This window comes from Manacus vitellinus, unplaced genomic scaffold, assembly GCF_001715985.3.
Source record: "Manacus vitellinus isolate BGI_N305 unplaced genomic scaffold, ASM171598v3 scaffold_5_pilon, whole genome shotgun sequence".
Lineage (NCBI taxonomy): Eukaryota > Metazoa > Chordata > Aves > Passeriformes > Pipridae > Manacus > Manacus vitellinus.
In genome coordinates this window covers 28,148,836-28,163,653 of record NW_021940682.1, presented here as the reverse complement: position 1 = coordinate 28,163,653, position 14,818 = coordinate 28,148,836, and the positions used below count along the sequence as shown (strand labels likewise).

The 14,818-nt window shown below is 36.6% G+C and overlaps 1 protein-coding gene across 2 annotated transcripts in view; it reads left to right on the top strand.

Annotated features, from left to right (window-relative positions):
- Positions 1-14,818, top strand: part of SYT1 (synaptotagmin 1) — a 270,201-nt gene that overhangs the window by 193,585 nt on the left and 61,798 nt on the right. For both annotated transcript variants that reach the window (XM_008925494.3, XM_008925495.3), the window contains exon 7: positions 2,658-2,825. In XM_008925494.3, coding sequence (XP_008923742.1) covers positions 2,658-2,825 — 168 coding nt within the window. The remainder of the gene's footprint in view (positions 1-2,657; positions 2,826-14,818) is intronic.

Here is a 14,818-nt window from a genome sequence, read left to right as displayed (position 1 = left end):
CACAGGGCTTCTCCTAGTTCCTCTGCTGTTACTTTAGGCCTTTCTCTCTGTGCCCAATCTTATAATGACAGCTACAGATTGAAAACAGGAACAGTGAAAGACTCAGGCTATGAAATCATTCAATGAGAAAGGTATCCCTGGAGGACACAACTACTACTGCATATATAAGCTTATTCTTTCCTTGAAGATGTTCATAAAAGTAATCTTTTGTGGGGAGTTATTTTTTTCTCGAGCTTTCCTAGGAGAGTATTTAAAAGAAAACAGAGTTCTAAATTGCATATTCCCATGCAGCTCACAAAAGCAAAGAAAGAACCAATAATGCTGTCATCTAAGATGAAAACACAAATTATAAATCAGATCAGCCACTCCTGAGCTATAGTGTCTACTTGTTGTAAGTCTCATCTTTAATATTCAAATTCTGTGCTCCAGAGAATAGTTTGCTTTCCACACAGGACCTGATAGAGTGTTTAAGCACATCCCAATATGGTACTGATTATCCCCTGCATACTGTGGTCTGTACTTGAGAGAAAACCAACAGAGGATGCCAAGTACTGTCATTGTTCTAAGGGCTACTGTGAAAACCACAAATGACCATTTAAGTAGTGCTGCAACTGTAATAATAACTTCCATGGGAACTATTGACAATATCGTGTTTACTTGGGCAGAGTTTTATTCCTGTGACCCACTTCAGGTGGTGTACATCTTCTGTTGGCATCCTTCCCATCTCTCTGGCAGCACTGCCCACCAGGCAGCCCAGGCCCATTTTGCTGCCTTCTCCCAGGGCACAGCTGTGAGCTGCCTGCCTTCCTCCCAATGTAGGGCTAATGGGAATGAGATGACTTATGTTTCTGCTGTATTGTATCTTGAGCCCTGAACTTTATTTCTTCCCTTCTTTGGGTGGTTCCCTGCGGTAGTCCCTTTTTCATTTCTTTTTCCCAGACATCTATGGTGCTGTTCCAGGGTGCAAGTGTTTACCAGGCTTCAGCTGTCTGAATTGTATCCCCACACTGCACTGCCAAAAGGAAACCAAGAAATCCTAGCTGGACTACACCAGGAGGTATTCCTCCTCAGGTCCCAAGTGGGAAGAGGGTTCATGTCTAGAGGAATGACATTGTCTGTGTCAGAACATATTCTTTTACTATGGTCTCATCTGCTTTAAGTCAAAAGACTGGCTATGTCTGAGCAGAAAGCAGGGAGAGGGAGCAATCCTTCACAAAAACTGAGGCCGTCCTTGGTAGTCCAGAACAAAGACTGAAACTACTTTAGAGGTAATGAATGAAGGAAGGATTTTAAAAGGCAGATAGCTTAAATGAGCTTTACTGAGGTCAAGTTAATGATTACCAAAAAGTAAATAATGATGAATGTAGCCTTTGCATGCATTCCAAATGACCAGGATCCACTGTAAACTAACAGAAAAATAAACTTTAGAACATTTTTCTTCTCCTGTTTTTGAGGTTGTGTAAAAATAAAACTAACATTATTTAGAATTTTTCCTTCCACATATAATTGCCCTCTGTAGCTTTTTAGAAGCTACAAATATATACAGAATGAAAATAGATTTTGCTGTAGTATTTACTAAAATATACAACCATGTACTACTGAAACTATTCTACTTGATAATGGAAGCTAGACCTGGCTCTCAGTTTGATAAGCTTATTTTAAACATTATATAACATGTTATGTAAAAGGAAAACTACTCACGTTATTAGTAAGTTATTTTAAGAAGCAAGTGGAAGCCAAACAGTAACAGAAGACAACAGTCCTAGGGTTTAAACAGACCAGAACATGCAGAGGTTAACAAGGACAATGATAGTGCTATGCTTCCATTTCTCTTTATATATAGACAATTAATAGATAAATGTTTAATGAAGCCCGTGGAAACTGTTTATGCTTGCAGAATATATTCAGATTGACCAAGTGTTCACATATATCCAAACAGTTCCTAAGTCAGACCTTTTCAGACAGCCACTCAAGTGTAGCTTACCTGAACTGCTTGTCTCCATCTGAATATTAAAAATGTGACTTATAAACATCCTAACCCACAGCATCTGTCTGAACCACATCAGAACAGCTGCAGAATTAGTCAGAACTTGGCCTTCTGCCACCACAGTTTCTAGCTATACACTGTGACTTAGAAAGCACCTTAGTGTCTACCATGTGAAAGGTGTAATAATGAAAAATATGCCTTGGTAAGTAATAGGTAGTGGTACTGTAAGATAACTGTTTAGCGTCTAATTACTTTGTGTCAGATACAGTAAACCAGTTCTGTTTTTTACATCAATCTGGGAGCTACCCATCTCTGAGTGATGATGGGTGAATTATTGAGGAAAAGACACCATTGTGTCAAAAGTTCACGTCTCTTCAGTGCAAATAATTGAGCTTCTTGTTTCAGTTTCATCACCCACAAAATGATTTGAAGTAGAATGAGAAAAACCCAGGAGTGATGAGTGAGCTGCCACATTGTTCTATCGAGTGCCAGAGCCTTGTCTCAAGAAATACCGCGTCTGGTGACTCTGAAACAAATACACCTCATAATTTTCTCTGCAGTTCAATTTACCTGAGATGACAGCTGACAAACCAAAGAAATAGATTTGCATTGTAGTGGACCAATCTTTATTGTCTCAGATGTGGAGTTTGTCATTTTCTCATCTTTGCAGGTGCCATACTCTGAGCTGGGTGGAAAAACTTTAGTGATGGCAGTTTATGACTTTGATCGTTTCTCCAAACACGATATCATTGGGGAATATAAAGTTGCAATGAACACAGTGGACTTCGGTCATGTCACTGAGGAGTGGAGGGACTTGCAAAGTGCAGAGAAAGAAGAGGTAAGAAAAATCGGACTTTTTTCCCCCAGGACACTTTTATCCTCAGCTAGAGAAACAGACAAACTAGCAACATTTGTTTTTTGCCGAGACAGCTCCCATCTGTTATCAGCATTTCTCAGACTTGCTTCACCTGATACATTTTTGATAAGCATCTTTTCCAGTACTCATTGAGTGGGACATTCTCCTTTGCTAATCCGATCAATGATACTTTGTGCAACATATTAAAAAAGTTTTCATGAATTTTACTTCTTCTTGAATTGGTGCAGTTTGGGTATGTAGAATTTGTATTTGCTTTGTAAGAGTGCTGTGCATTTAGATTTAATTGTGGTTCTCAGTGTTTGCATCTCAAGACATGTTATTGTGCATGATGATAATGGTCGGTTTTCATTGAAATATCTTATAGTTTTATTGAGCTGATATGCAAAAATATCCATTGATTAGAGTAATGAATTTTACAAAAACCTTGGAATGGCATCTCACTTAAATATTTATCATCTTTTTTATTTTTGTCTCTATGTCAACATCCTATGGATTCGTTATTTAGGAGATATAGTGCTACATGTACACAAGACACTTCTTGGAAATATTTTATCACCAAATTGTGCATTCTAGGAGATTGTTCATACTAATACATCCAACTTTCTGCTTATTATAAGACCATTTTGTATTCATTTTTACGTTATTTTTCCTTTTGATCGATAGATAGTACTTCGCCTACTCATAATAGTCAGAGTGCATGGTGTGCTTCAGTGCTCTTGTTTAAGGAGAGGGAATCGTGAGTCTGAGTTTCTCATCGTCTAATTTAGATAATAAGCTGCTTTGGATTCAAACCCTAATTTCTGTAATTAAAGGGACAATCTGAATGAAATCTTTCCTTCTTACAAGTGAAAAAACCTGAATATTGGATTTAGATTAAAAGCTCCTAAAAATACAACCATGCAGGCTTCTCAGATTTCCAAAAATGGTAGATTTCAGTGTTGCCTTTTTGAGTGTTTGTTTTTCAAGACTGTATTTTGAGATGGCTTTTTTCAACTGCTTATTGATTTGAAAGGCACTGCTACATTGAGACTTTTCTGTATGACATTTTTTCATAGTGACGGCATTTTTTCATAATGACAGCACTTACAGGTACCCTTGCTATATGGGACATTTTTCTTTCACTCTTAGAGCCAAATATGAAAATGAAAAAAAAAAGAGAAAAAGGAAGTTTGTAGTTCGAGGGCCCTGTTCCTTTAAAGCCTCTGCCCACCTGAAAGCTGGAAATATGAAATTTTATTAAGCAGCAAATTGGTCTTCTATTGCAATATTATGTATGATTTCAAAGTGTTTCGTGTTTTTCTGTATCAAAACACATATAATAAGCCAAATACTACACAAAGAGGAATTGAAACTTTACCCTTGTAGTATAACTTCAAGTTTTAAGAAAATAAACAATTATATCCCCATATGCAGCTGACAGATAACATGTTATAGATTAGTGTGGGATTTCACCTGTCTTGTGGCATAGAACATTGCCTCTTAAGTTTTCTAGCTAACACCCACAGTTAAATCTCAGTCACTTTTCTACGACAGCTTCAGAAAGTTCATACTCTGCTAATGCAATGTGGTGAAAATGTTACTTGAAGCAGATATTGAGCAGTGTGAGCTACTTACATAAATGCTTTCTGATTTGGAAAACATCTTTTATTAAGAAAGAAGGTAATTAAAATTAATAATTCTGGAAGTATTTGGATATTAGAAGAGTATTACAAGAGCTTTGAATAGTTTGCAGTAGAGACGAAATCTAGGTTGCTCTCACCTTCCTTCATATGTCGGGTACAATGTATGCAGGAAAGCCATTGTAATTTTTATACCTTTTGGATAGGGCCTTTTTGAAGTTGCTACCAAGCATGGCTATTTTATTTGTAAGGAGCTAGGTAATATGATCTTATGAAACATCATGAAAAACTGTGCTTACACCAACATCCTAAATATTATTTCATACTACAGGAGAACTTCTGTTTTATTCTTACATCTCAGTGTTCATAAGCATACAAGGTATCCAATCAATATGGAAAAATATCATAACTTAGGTTGTATGGAGACTTTTTAATCTTAGTTTTCTATATACTATGTGTAGCTTTTCTGCACCAGCTCATTAACTCACTGTACAAATAAAAAGTGACCCCACAGAAGCCAGTTACTCACCAGCCAAGTATATTTAATCCACAAGGTCTTCACTTATTTCTGCTCCATTATGGGACCTCTACTTCTGTCATATGTATGTTGAGCCTGATTCAAAGAATTGCTTAGCCCAATTTGGAAAAGAAATCTCTACCAAGAACCAAGAGAGTTGCATTTGTCAATGGTTTGAGAGTTATGTTCACACAAAATGTCATTCATATTCCATATTTGACTCAATTACCTCACCATCTTTGATGTTCCAGTCCCTGCTCTACAGCATAGATGCTAAGCAAATTCTAGTATATTTTAAGGGATAATAAATAGGGGACAGAAATCGTATCTCCATAAAGGGGTTATCAGCTGACACAGCAGATGTTGCAGAATTCACAGCAGATATAGCTGTGATCAAGAAGTACCTTGGTTTCAGTATTAGTAAATACATCACTGCACATATGAAGGTTAATATGATTTACCTATGTCAGATATGTAGCAACAGACACATTCTTGTCTCTTGGTAGTGATCATGAACATGATATGGTGGCCTAGCTTACTAAAAAAGCAAATTAAAACCTAAGCAACTGGATTTCATGCAAAAATTTATGACAAATGTAATTTTATTGCTACCAAAAAGTCTTTTGCAGACTATTCTACATGGTATAATTGTGTAATGAATTTGTTCTTGAAAAGCACTTCTGTATGTGGCCTGCAATATTTGAAGAAAGATAGGTTTTATTTCCTTTTTTGCCTTTGCAGAGGTTAGGTAAGTTTGGCAGTTCTTAGAAACCTAGTGCTAATCCAAATTCTAAATATTTTTGAAATAAAGTATCAGATGTCAGACTATCCTTAATGTTTTAATTTTGGCACCTAAACAAGATGTTTACTAGAGCACATCAGTGGCAATTGTCACCAGTCACGTTAAAAGAACCATCTAGGTGGCCTCAGTCAAACAGAGTATAAAAATCTTTTTTTTTAGTTTCCTTTATGTCAAATTCAGTTGATGCACATCATAGAATTACAATTTAATTAACATTTCAATCATAGGGGGCAAAATAATTTTATGAGCAGTTACTCTTTCTTTTGCTCATAGAGCTCCACTGTACTTTCTGTCATTTTTTCTAAATGGGCTTGAAATTGATGGCAGAGGATGAAGGTTTAATGAACTAATTTGAAGCGCTACCTCTCACAGCCCAGCCATTTGAATGGCATTTCTCTGACACTGCCTTCTCTTCTGGGAAAGGTCTTATTAATATATTTATGTTGGTGAAGCACTTTGAAGGTACAAGCCTTTGTGTGAGCTTTTGTTACGACTGGGAGAGGGCTTTGGGAATGTAAAAGTCTGTGCAACGATTGCTAAATATTGCAGAGACCACTACTAATGAGCTTCATACCTTGAATCTTTCTTTTCTTGTCTGCTTTTACCTGTGGTCTCCTTGTGAATATATGGAGTTGGCTCAACCAGTAGTCCTTCAGTCTCATTTGACTGAGAGCATGGAGGGACAAGTGGTAAATACTGAAAGGTTATTCACTTTTACCAAGTCTGACATATAATGGTTTGGGCACAGAGTGTTAAAAAGCAGATCACAGGAGTTTGCTCGTCTCTGTCATGTACCAGATGTCACTGCCATTAACTTTATCTGAGTACACACTGCATCCAATATCTGTTATCACTGCAGTACAGAAGGCGAGACAGACCTCTTCTTTGCTCACAGTGGTGTGAATCATACTGAGAGTCATCTTCTGAATACTTCAGCTGATTTCCCTCCAGACATTTTCTTATATTGGCACTTAAATTGAAAACCTGTTGTAGCAAACATACCAAGAAATTTTACGGAATATAAGGAGAAGCAGAAACAATTCTTTGCCTTGGAAGCAGTGGAGAAGCATAAGGAGAAGGATCCTTGACCTGACAATATCGGCCACCAAGAATTCTGCAAACCTTTTATGACTGCCATCTATGAAAGACCGATATTGGTTAATGGCTTAAATATTGTTAAAATCTTTGAAAGACTTTTGTCCAATGCAGCAAACTGTGCAAAGAAGCAACTGCTCACTGAAGTCCACCTCAAATGTGCCTACTAATTAGGACTGTGGCAGGAACTTGAGATGCTGTCAGAATCCACAGAATGGTGATTTTTTTTTCTATTTAATCTGTCTCTGTCACTCCCCTTCTCTGCCCATTTCTCTCTTTTTCCTATTTCTTTCTATGTCTCTCTACGTCGTATTTATTGTTAAATAAAAACTATTGACTTTGGCATATGGTCTCATTTGCACCTTAATTCAGGCAGAGGCATCTCTAATAATTTTAAGAACCTGATCATAACACCTTCACATGAGACTCTATGCATTATCTGATCAGGCATTCACCATGGATAGGTTACATGATGGATGCATGCTCATGTCACAGTGCATTGTGATGGGTATATTTTATGCATGACTTCTGAGTTGGAAGTCTGCTGGAAAACACCAGCTTCACTCTCCTACATGATGCACAATCCCAAGCAGGAGAAATGCTACACTACTGCCTTGGAAATGGGTGAGATGCAAGCATTCTGCAGCTGGAGAGTGGAAGACCAGTTCTGTGAAGCTTCATGTGGGCAATACCTGAGGATTGTTCTTTCCTTCCTCATGAAAAAATAAAAGTTAAAGGAATGAGGTGGAAAGTGGGCCTGAAACGGGTATATTTAATACCTTCATATACTTCATAGAAGTTAGTGAGCCACCAAGCTTATTGACTCTAGCACTGAAACTTGCAGAGAGTTAAGAGTTAAAGGACATTTTTTACAAAAGTCACTGTCAAAGTACAGCAGCAATTCACTGTTACTTTCTGTTATGGTTGTATGATAGATGGACAGATGATCTAATAGGCCTCTCCCATCTCTGATAATAACACTTAGTTCTTTTACAGCTTTGCAGATAGCACAGTGCTTTGCAAACGAAAGTATCATTATCCCTAGGGAGATGCTGTCAGAGTGTCAGACAAATTTTAAAATGTGAGGTCTCCTTTATTTAGCTGCCTATTGGATCATGATGTTTTCTTCATAGTGTTCGCATTTCCTCAAGTTCAGTTCTTATCACACCCAATTAAAAATTAAAAATCTAAGGGGGTTTTAATTTTCAGGTTTTGTGGAAAGTTCCATAGAGTAAACTCACAGTGTTGAATGCCTGTTCAACCCTGTAAGTACAGGATCTGTCCTGCCAATGAGCTGATTTTCATAGTAAGACAGGGGACAAAACAGGTTCTCAAGTTTGAGAATAAGCAAGCCTGGTTTAAAATTCTTTTGCAGTTAGTTAGTTGGTTTTCATCTTGAAATTGAAGATGTTAAAATGTTGTGATTTTAAAGGGAAAACAATATTATTTGAGTAGAGCAGTTAGAATACTGTTTCAGGCTATTAAAATTATGCATTTCTTTTCTTGCCTTATATACTCAAACTGCTGACAATCCCACTATATACCTTTATTGAGTATTCTCTTTCTTAACTCCCTGTCTAGAAGAGACACCATAGGAGGTCAGAGGCATTCTTGTGTTATAATAAAAAGAATGTAATTGGCATACTTGAAATCAAAAAGGAACTTGTCTTGATTCATCTCGGGCTGTCTGGCTTTACAGGTATTAAATTCAAATACACAGAACAGTAGAAAGAAGGAGAAGTTCAGTGATAGTGTTAAATTCAGGCTCTTCTGGGCCCTTTTTATTTCTGGACAGTATTCATTCTGAGATCAGAAAATCTTCTATTGCTTATTTGTCAAAAACGTAATGATTACCATTTTCCTTCCAAGTGCAGAAAGGCATCTTGAGGTTAAAACTGTGCAAACAAAATAGATCCTACACTTAGTGCTGAGCATCTAATATAGTACATAAATACATATATTTTATGTGTTATGCATCATATATTACATATATCTGTAATATATACACATTATAGAAAATAATATAACACACAAAATAATAATACACATATACAAAATACACAAGATTTTAATAATACACAAACACACACAAATTAATAATAAATATACAAAATTTAATAATATGTCTATTAAACAAATACTAGTTAATTTTATTATTTATAATTATCATAATTATTTTATTTATTTATTCATTCATTCATTCATTTTAGACCAGGTATATTCCTAAAAACTTCGTAGAAAATTACAAGGCCAAAGGAAGGAACAGTGGACAATTCCCAGCCTCTGCTTCTTAATGTTTGGGAGTCTATTGCTCAAGTATAGGATCTTTTAAAGTTCTAAAACACTGCTTCATACAATGGCAGTTGGAAAGCAGTGTTCTGAAAAGTGTTTTTACAGGGTTTTGAGAAAGATACTGAGCGGGATCAAAATCATCTTTGAGTTCTTTTTAGAAAGACTTAAACAGAATTTTTATTCAGATAGCTGATGTATCAGTCATTTGCATGGGTTGAAGTATATTCCAAGTGGAAAGTACTGAAGCTAGAGTATGAAGAGATGTTTTGGATGGAAACTGCAGTAGGAATTCCAGGAAATCCAAAAGTAATTGTGGAGTACTCCCAGGTATAAAGGTCTGTAATCTGGGAGCGATGGCAAATGGACCTGCAGAATCAACCAATGAAAGGGTCACAGAACATGCTATATCTGACATTTTCCAGCATTGGTCTCCAGCTCGACTTTCATGTACTTACTTATTTTTCTGACTACCGGCATCAAGTGAATGCATAATGCAGAGGCAGAAATTGCCTCACTAGGTTCTAGGCAGAAGCTTTGCAGTAGTCTGGGATAATAATTTACTTCCCTTTCTCTCTTACATTTCCAAACCAACAGTGACAAAAATGGTTCTCTGATTGCTGTTACAAACCAAGATCAAGAGCTAAGGGAAGCTGCAAAACAACACTATCAAAATACTCCATCATAAGTGTCATTAGAAGGACCTTCAGAAAGAGACCAAGACTTTAATAGAAATCATGAGGGAAAAGCAAGTCTCAAAAAGACAATGACAGCACATTCATTAGAAGATTGAGGAGTAATATGACACTATAATCTGCTCATTTTGTTGAGTCCACTTCATGTAGAACTAAAAGATTTTGCTTCCAGAAGCATCAGAGAAAAATGTATTTTTGAAGAGGAAAAAGTCAAAGATTTAGGAATAGTGGTCCAGGAAAGAAAGCTGTTAGCCATTTTCTTCATTTTTTTTCCTCTGTCAGCTTTTAAACACTGATTTAGACCATGTCAGAGATTACCATAGTAACCATTTAACCTCCTTTCAGAGCCTGTTGTGTTTCCATTTAGTTCAACAATGAGCTTAACTGGTATTTGAAGCACTTTGCATTATACCTGTGACAGGAATTAGCACCAAATGCCCTAATCAGTTAGAATCCAGAACATAATACTGTATTTTAAGTTCAGTGGTGTTGGGCTTTTATTTAGTTTATGCTCATGTTTTAAGAGGTAGAGTACATGAATTTAGGAAGTATTACCAGGTCTTATTTCTAGGCTAAATGGATGACAGACAGCAATACCTCAGTCCTACGGTTACCTGTTCAATTGTATCATATAGCTCAGCCTTCTAGAAACCAAAGGCCAAAGAAATCTCTTACAGTGGCAGATGTGTTGTTAGTGTGTTGATGCAGCTGGGTGGTTTTAGTGCAGTCAACCCTGTACTTCTCTACTCTTTCTTTTCCATGGCCTTCTGCAGCTTACTTTGTGATAGTTACCATCATAACTAGAGAAACACTCAGAACTTGATGATTTAAATTAGATTCTAAAAACCTTTGGAATAGCATAGTCTTTTTCATTTGTTCATGTCTAATTCTTTCTGGGCAGGATGCTGTTATACAAAATAATCAGTTGCTGAAAAAAAAAATCATTTCCATAGAACATCTCCATTGCTGCATTTGATTCATTCTCCCCTTGTAGATTAATGGAGAACTGACATTTCCAGTTTTAATATCTTGCAATCTACCACTTGCATACAGTTCTTTTTGAAGGAGTATGGCCAGTCTTTCATTTTCTATCTCACAGATCATGGCAAATATTATTATTCTTGCATGCTCATCAGTAACTCTACATCATACATAATATTTAAGAGATTAACAAGTTTGACAAAAATACTTTTCTGTACCTTATCTGAGCATGATTTATAATATTGGTGCTCTACAGTTCAAAGTTTTTAACCTCTCTGTCATCTAAAATTCCAATAGCAAGGAATTTTACTCCAAGAACGATACCATTGTTGAAAGATCAAACCATTTCTCCTCTCTCTCTCCCCCTCCATTTCCCCCTGTCTGCCCTTAGCCCCCCACATACACCTCCCCAGACTTCCATATTTCTGGCCACATTTAGGGAGAAATTCATAAAATGCTAATTCTTCTCTCAGTTTCTTATTCTTTTCAGTTTTCTTTTTTTTTTTAACTTCTACCATCATTTTATACACCTGAGTGATTCAGTGAATAATTAACTTGCATTTTGTAGCCTCCAGTTAAAAGTTGCAGTTGCTTTTTAGCATTTATGTTGACCAGAGATGAAACTTTTGTGAATCACTCCACTCCTCACTTCTGAGCATATATTCTCTCACTTTTGGTGTATCTGTGCTTATGAGATGTAGACCTGAGCGTAAAGCAGAAATACATCTTTCTTTTAGGATGCATCTTTGGTGATGAAAGTTTCGTGAGCAATCTTAAGTTGCATTCACTGGGGCTTTTTGTTTCACCTGGTTGCCTGGCTAGCTTACTCACTAGATGAATGGAGGAGTACTGTAGTTGTTTGGTCCCTTCCACTAGCAGACTTTCCAGAGTATGATTTTTTTCTGTGGAAGGCTTGAGTATGGTCACTGCAACAGAATTACTACGGTGTCATTAGAGCAGAACACAACTCACTTTGAGCTACAATCATCAGTGCGTAGATGAAATCCATTTCCAATCTCCTTTTGGACCCAGGTAAATTCTGTATGTGCTTCTTGCTGGCCAAAAGCAAGATGAAAAGATGTACCTGAAACTGAATCCACAGAGATGGAGGCCACGGCTTTTTCCTTGAGCATTATGTCTACGATTACAATTACAGAAATAATGCCAGAGATGGGAGTTTCCTAACTAGCAGTGAGGGAGTTGAAAGTGGTATGTTATTGCTGCTTGATTGGCTGCATGCATTTGCCTACGACAGAACAGAATTAGCAGGTATTGCAATTTCCACTGACACTGATAAAGGCAACTAAATCTGGGAACCCTTCACTGTGCCTTTCTCCACTTGTGGTTGACCTTGAGTTCAAATCTCTTTCTCTTAGCTAAAGACCTTGTCATAAAATTCTAACTGAAGCAATTCCCTGTACAATTACCATCACGTGGGGTTTATAACTTGCTGTTGATACCACCAGCATAGAACATGCCACTGCCACTTCACAGTGGTATGGCTGGCAATGGGCAGACAGCATCTGATCTTCCCATTAGGTGCTTAATATTGGGTGCTACTGAAATTACTTCTGGTTGTCTGGAATCGAGTTATTTTAGCTTTGTTTTTCCATATCTTCTTCATTAACTGCAAAAATTAACCAGAGGATCTCTTGTTGATGAGTAGAGCCTGGGCTTCAAAACTGGCAGCAGCTCATTTTTGTGGGAGTGCCCCAAGGTCTGTAGCTGACATCTCCTGTCTATAAATGCCCAGGCTAGAATTAGATAGCAGTGGATTATGCTGAAAATGTTTTTACTCATTTGGACTTTCACTTAATCAGTCAGGCCTAACATTAATTTTCTGTGATGTTTTAGAGCAGGCAAGTTTTCAATGATATGTGGGTCATTTGTATTAATTTTGATTACTCTGATTTTTTTTTGCTTATACTTGTTGTACAGAAAATAGATACAGCTATTACAAGTCTGTGACACAAACTAAGATCTGCAGTTCTTCCACAGCACATATCTGTAACCTGTGATTTCTTTCTTGTCATAGTACAATTGTACTTGTAACTTCATGAGACATCTGAATTTGTGCATGTTTTCTCATCCTCTTTTTTTTTTACAATGAGAACCAATTTGTGTCATTACAATTTGATATAGCAAATGTTTCTGTAGATATAAAATCATAATTTTCTATATAAGCTTTAAATTATTAAATCATTTAAAATTTCTTAAAAGACATGATTATTTCTCCAGAATGACTGTTAGTGATACTAAACCATTAGTTGATTTCTTAATGAAGAACTCTCTGCTTTTAGTTTAATTCATCAGCCTGAAGGAAAATATACACATTTATAGTGTATTGAAAGTTGCAGCTTTTATTATTAAAAGCATAAAATCCAAAAATTAGTATCTTCTGATACATTACAATTGTAAATGAGAACAGATTTTAATTAATATCTACTAGATTTTCTGCAGCAATCATATGTTCCAGAATGACTTGAGAGTATTGGTTTCCTGCTTGGATTTCAGCTGTAGAGTTCCAGAATTGGCATAAGTTCCTGCAAGCACCAATACCAGTCACATTATATAAGAATTTAAAGCTCTTTCTGTTTATATGTTCCCGGTCATGAAAAATAGCTGTTAGTCAGCCCTTCAAGCATAATCACTGCATGTAAAGCTGTGACTATCTTGTGTATAAACATTGGGACATGCTCCTTAGACTTTTTAGCCCACCTGTTCATTGATTCCTTGGGTTTGTTGCCAAAAGGCACCACTATATGAGCTTTTATGAGTCACTGAGGATGACATATCTTTAAATATGATCTGTTTTATTTGCACTGAGCCTAGACTAGCTAACATTAAATTTCATTTCTGAAAAAAAAGTCCCATTTCAAAAAAACCTTTTGCTTAGAAATAGTGCTATTTCTTATCAAATCAGGCATTTGTCTAAATTAGGTGATGTTGTCTTCCCTAAATCTGAAGGACTGCTAGATCTTTAAGGAACATTTTAAAGAATTTCCTATAATCAAGCTCAGTCTAGGAAACAGGCAGCATCCTGGAGATAGTAATGTTCTCCCAGTGCCAAGTTGGGAGGAAGTGGGCACAAGGAAACCCCCTTACAAGCTTGAAAGTTAGACCTTGCTTGGCTTTGGAGCAAAAATCTAGAAAGTGTCTGATTCTTAGCCCTTGGCATTTTGTCCTGACTGCCTGGCCATAGACTGCAAATTCTGAAAGCTCAGATCTCCTCATGGCATGCTGACTTCCAAAAGAATTCAAAAATTCTGAGTGAGACCTTACTGGCAAAGGGTACAAAGAGAAGGTTGCTGATAGGAGACCCATGTTTGTTTACAGGCAGCTTTGCACCAGCACTGGAAAACTCTTAGAAGGTCTTCAAACCCAAAGAGTTTGAAAGTTTCTAATTTTAAGACATAAATAGATGAAGAAAATAACATGTCCCTTATAGCTTCAGCAAGTACTCCAACTTTTTTAAAAATGTGTACTTTATTTGTTATTGGATGTTACTGGATTCTACTCCAAGTCGTTGATTCTTGTTGCACCCTTCTTTAGTAGGTTGAAGCCATTTAATACATGATGCTTCCTCTTCTCTATGGTACTTACGCATTGTAATCAAGTCACCTCCAATCCTCTTTTCAGAAAGCTGCAGAAATTAATCTTTTATGTTTTTTGCTCAGGCTTTTTCTACTTTTTTCCAATAAGAGTTGTGACTTTTTAACTTCTTTGTAGTTTTCTGCATCTTAAAAAAAAAAAAAGTACGCAAGAACTGTGTGCAATATACTTTATTTCTTTGCCAGGCAGGCAAAGTCACCATCTGCTTCTGATCATGTCTACTATTGAATGTTTTGCACAGGATTACACTAGCAGTTTGTGATCTGTAGCTTATTACCCTATAACCTCAGCAGGAGACATCATCTTGTAAGATACATTTCCTGATTCAGGAGATACTTAGAAAG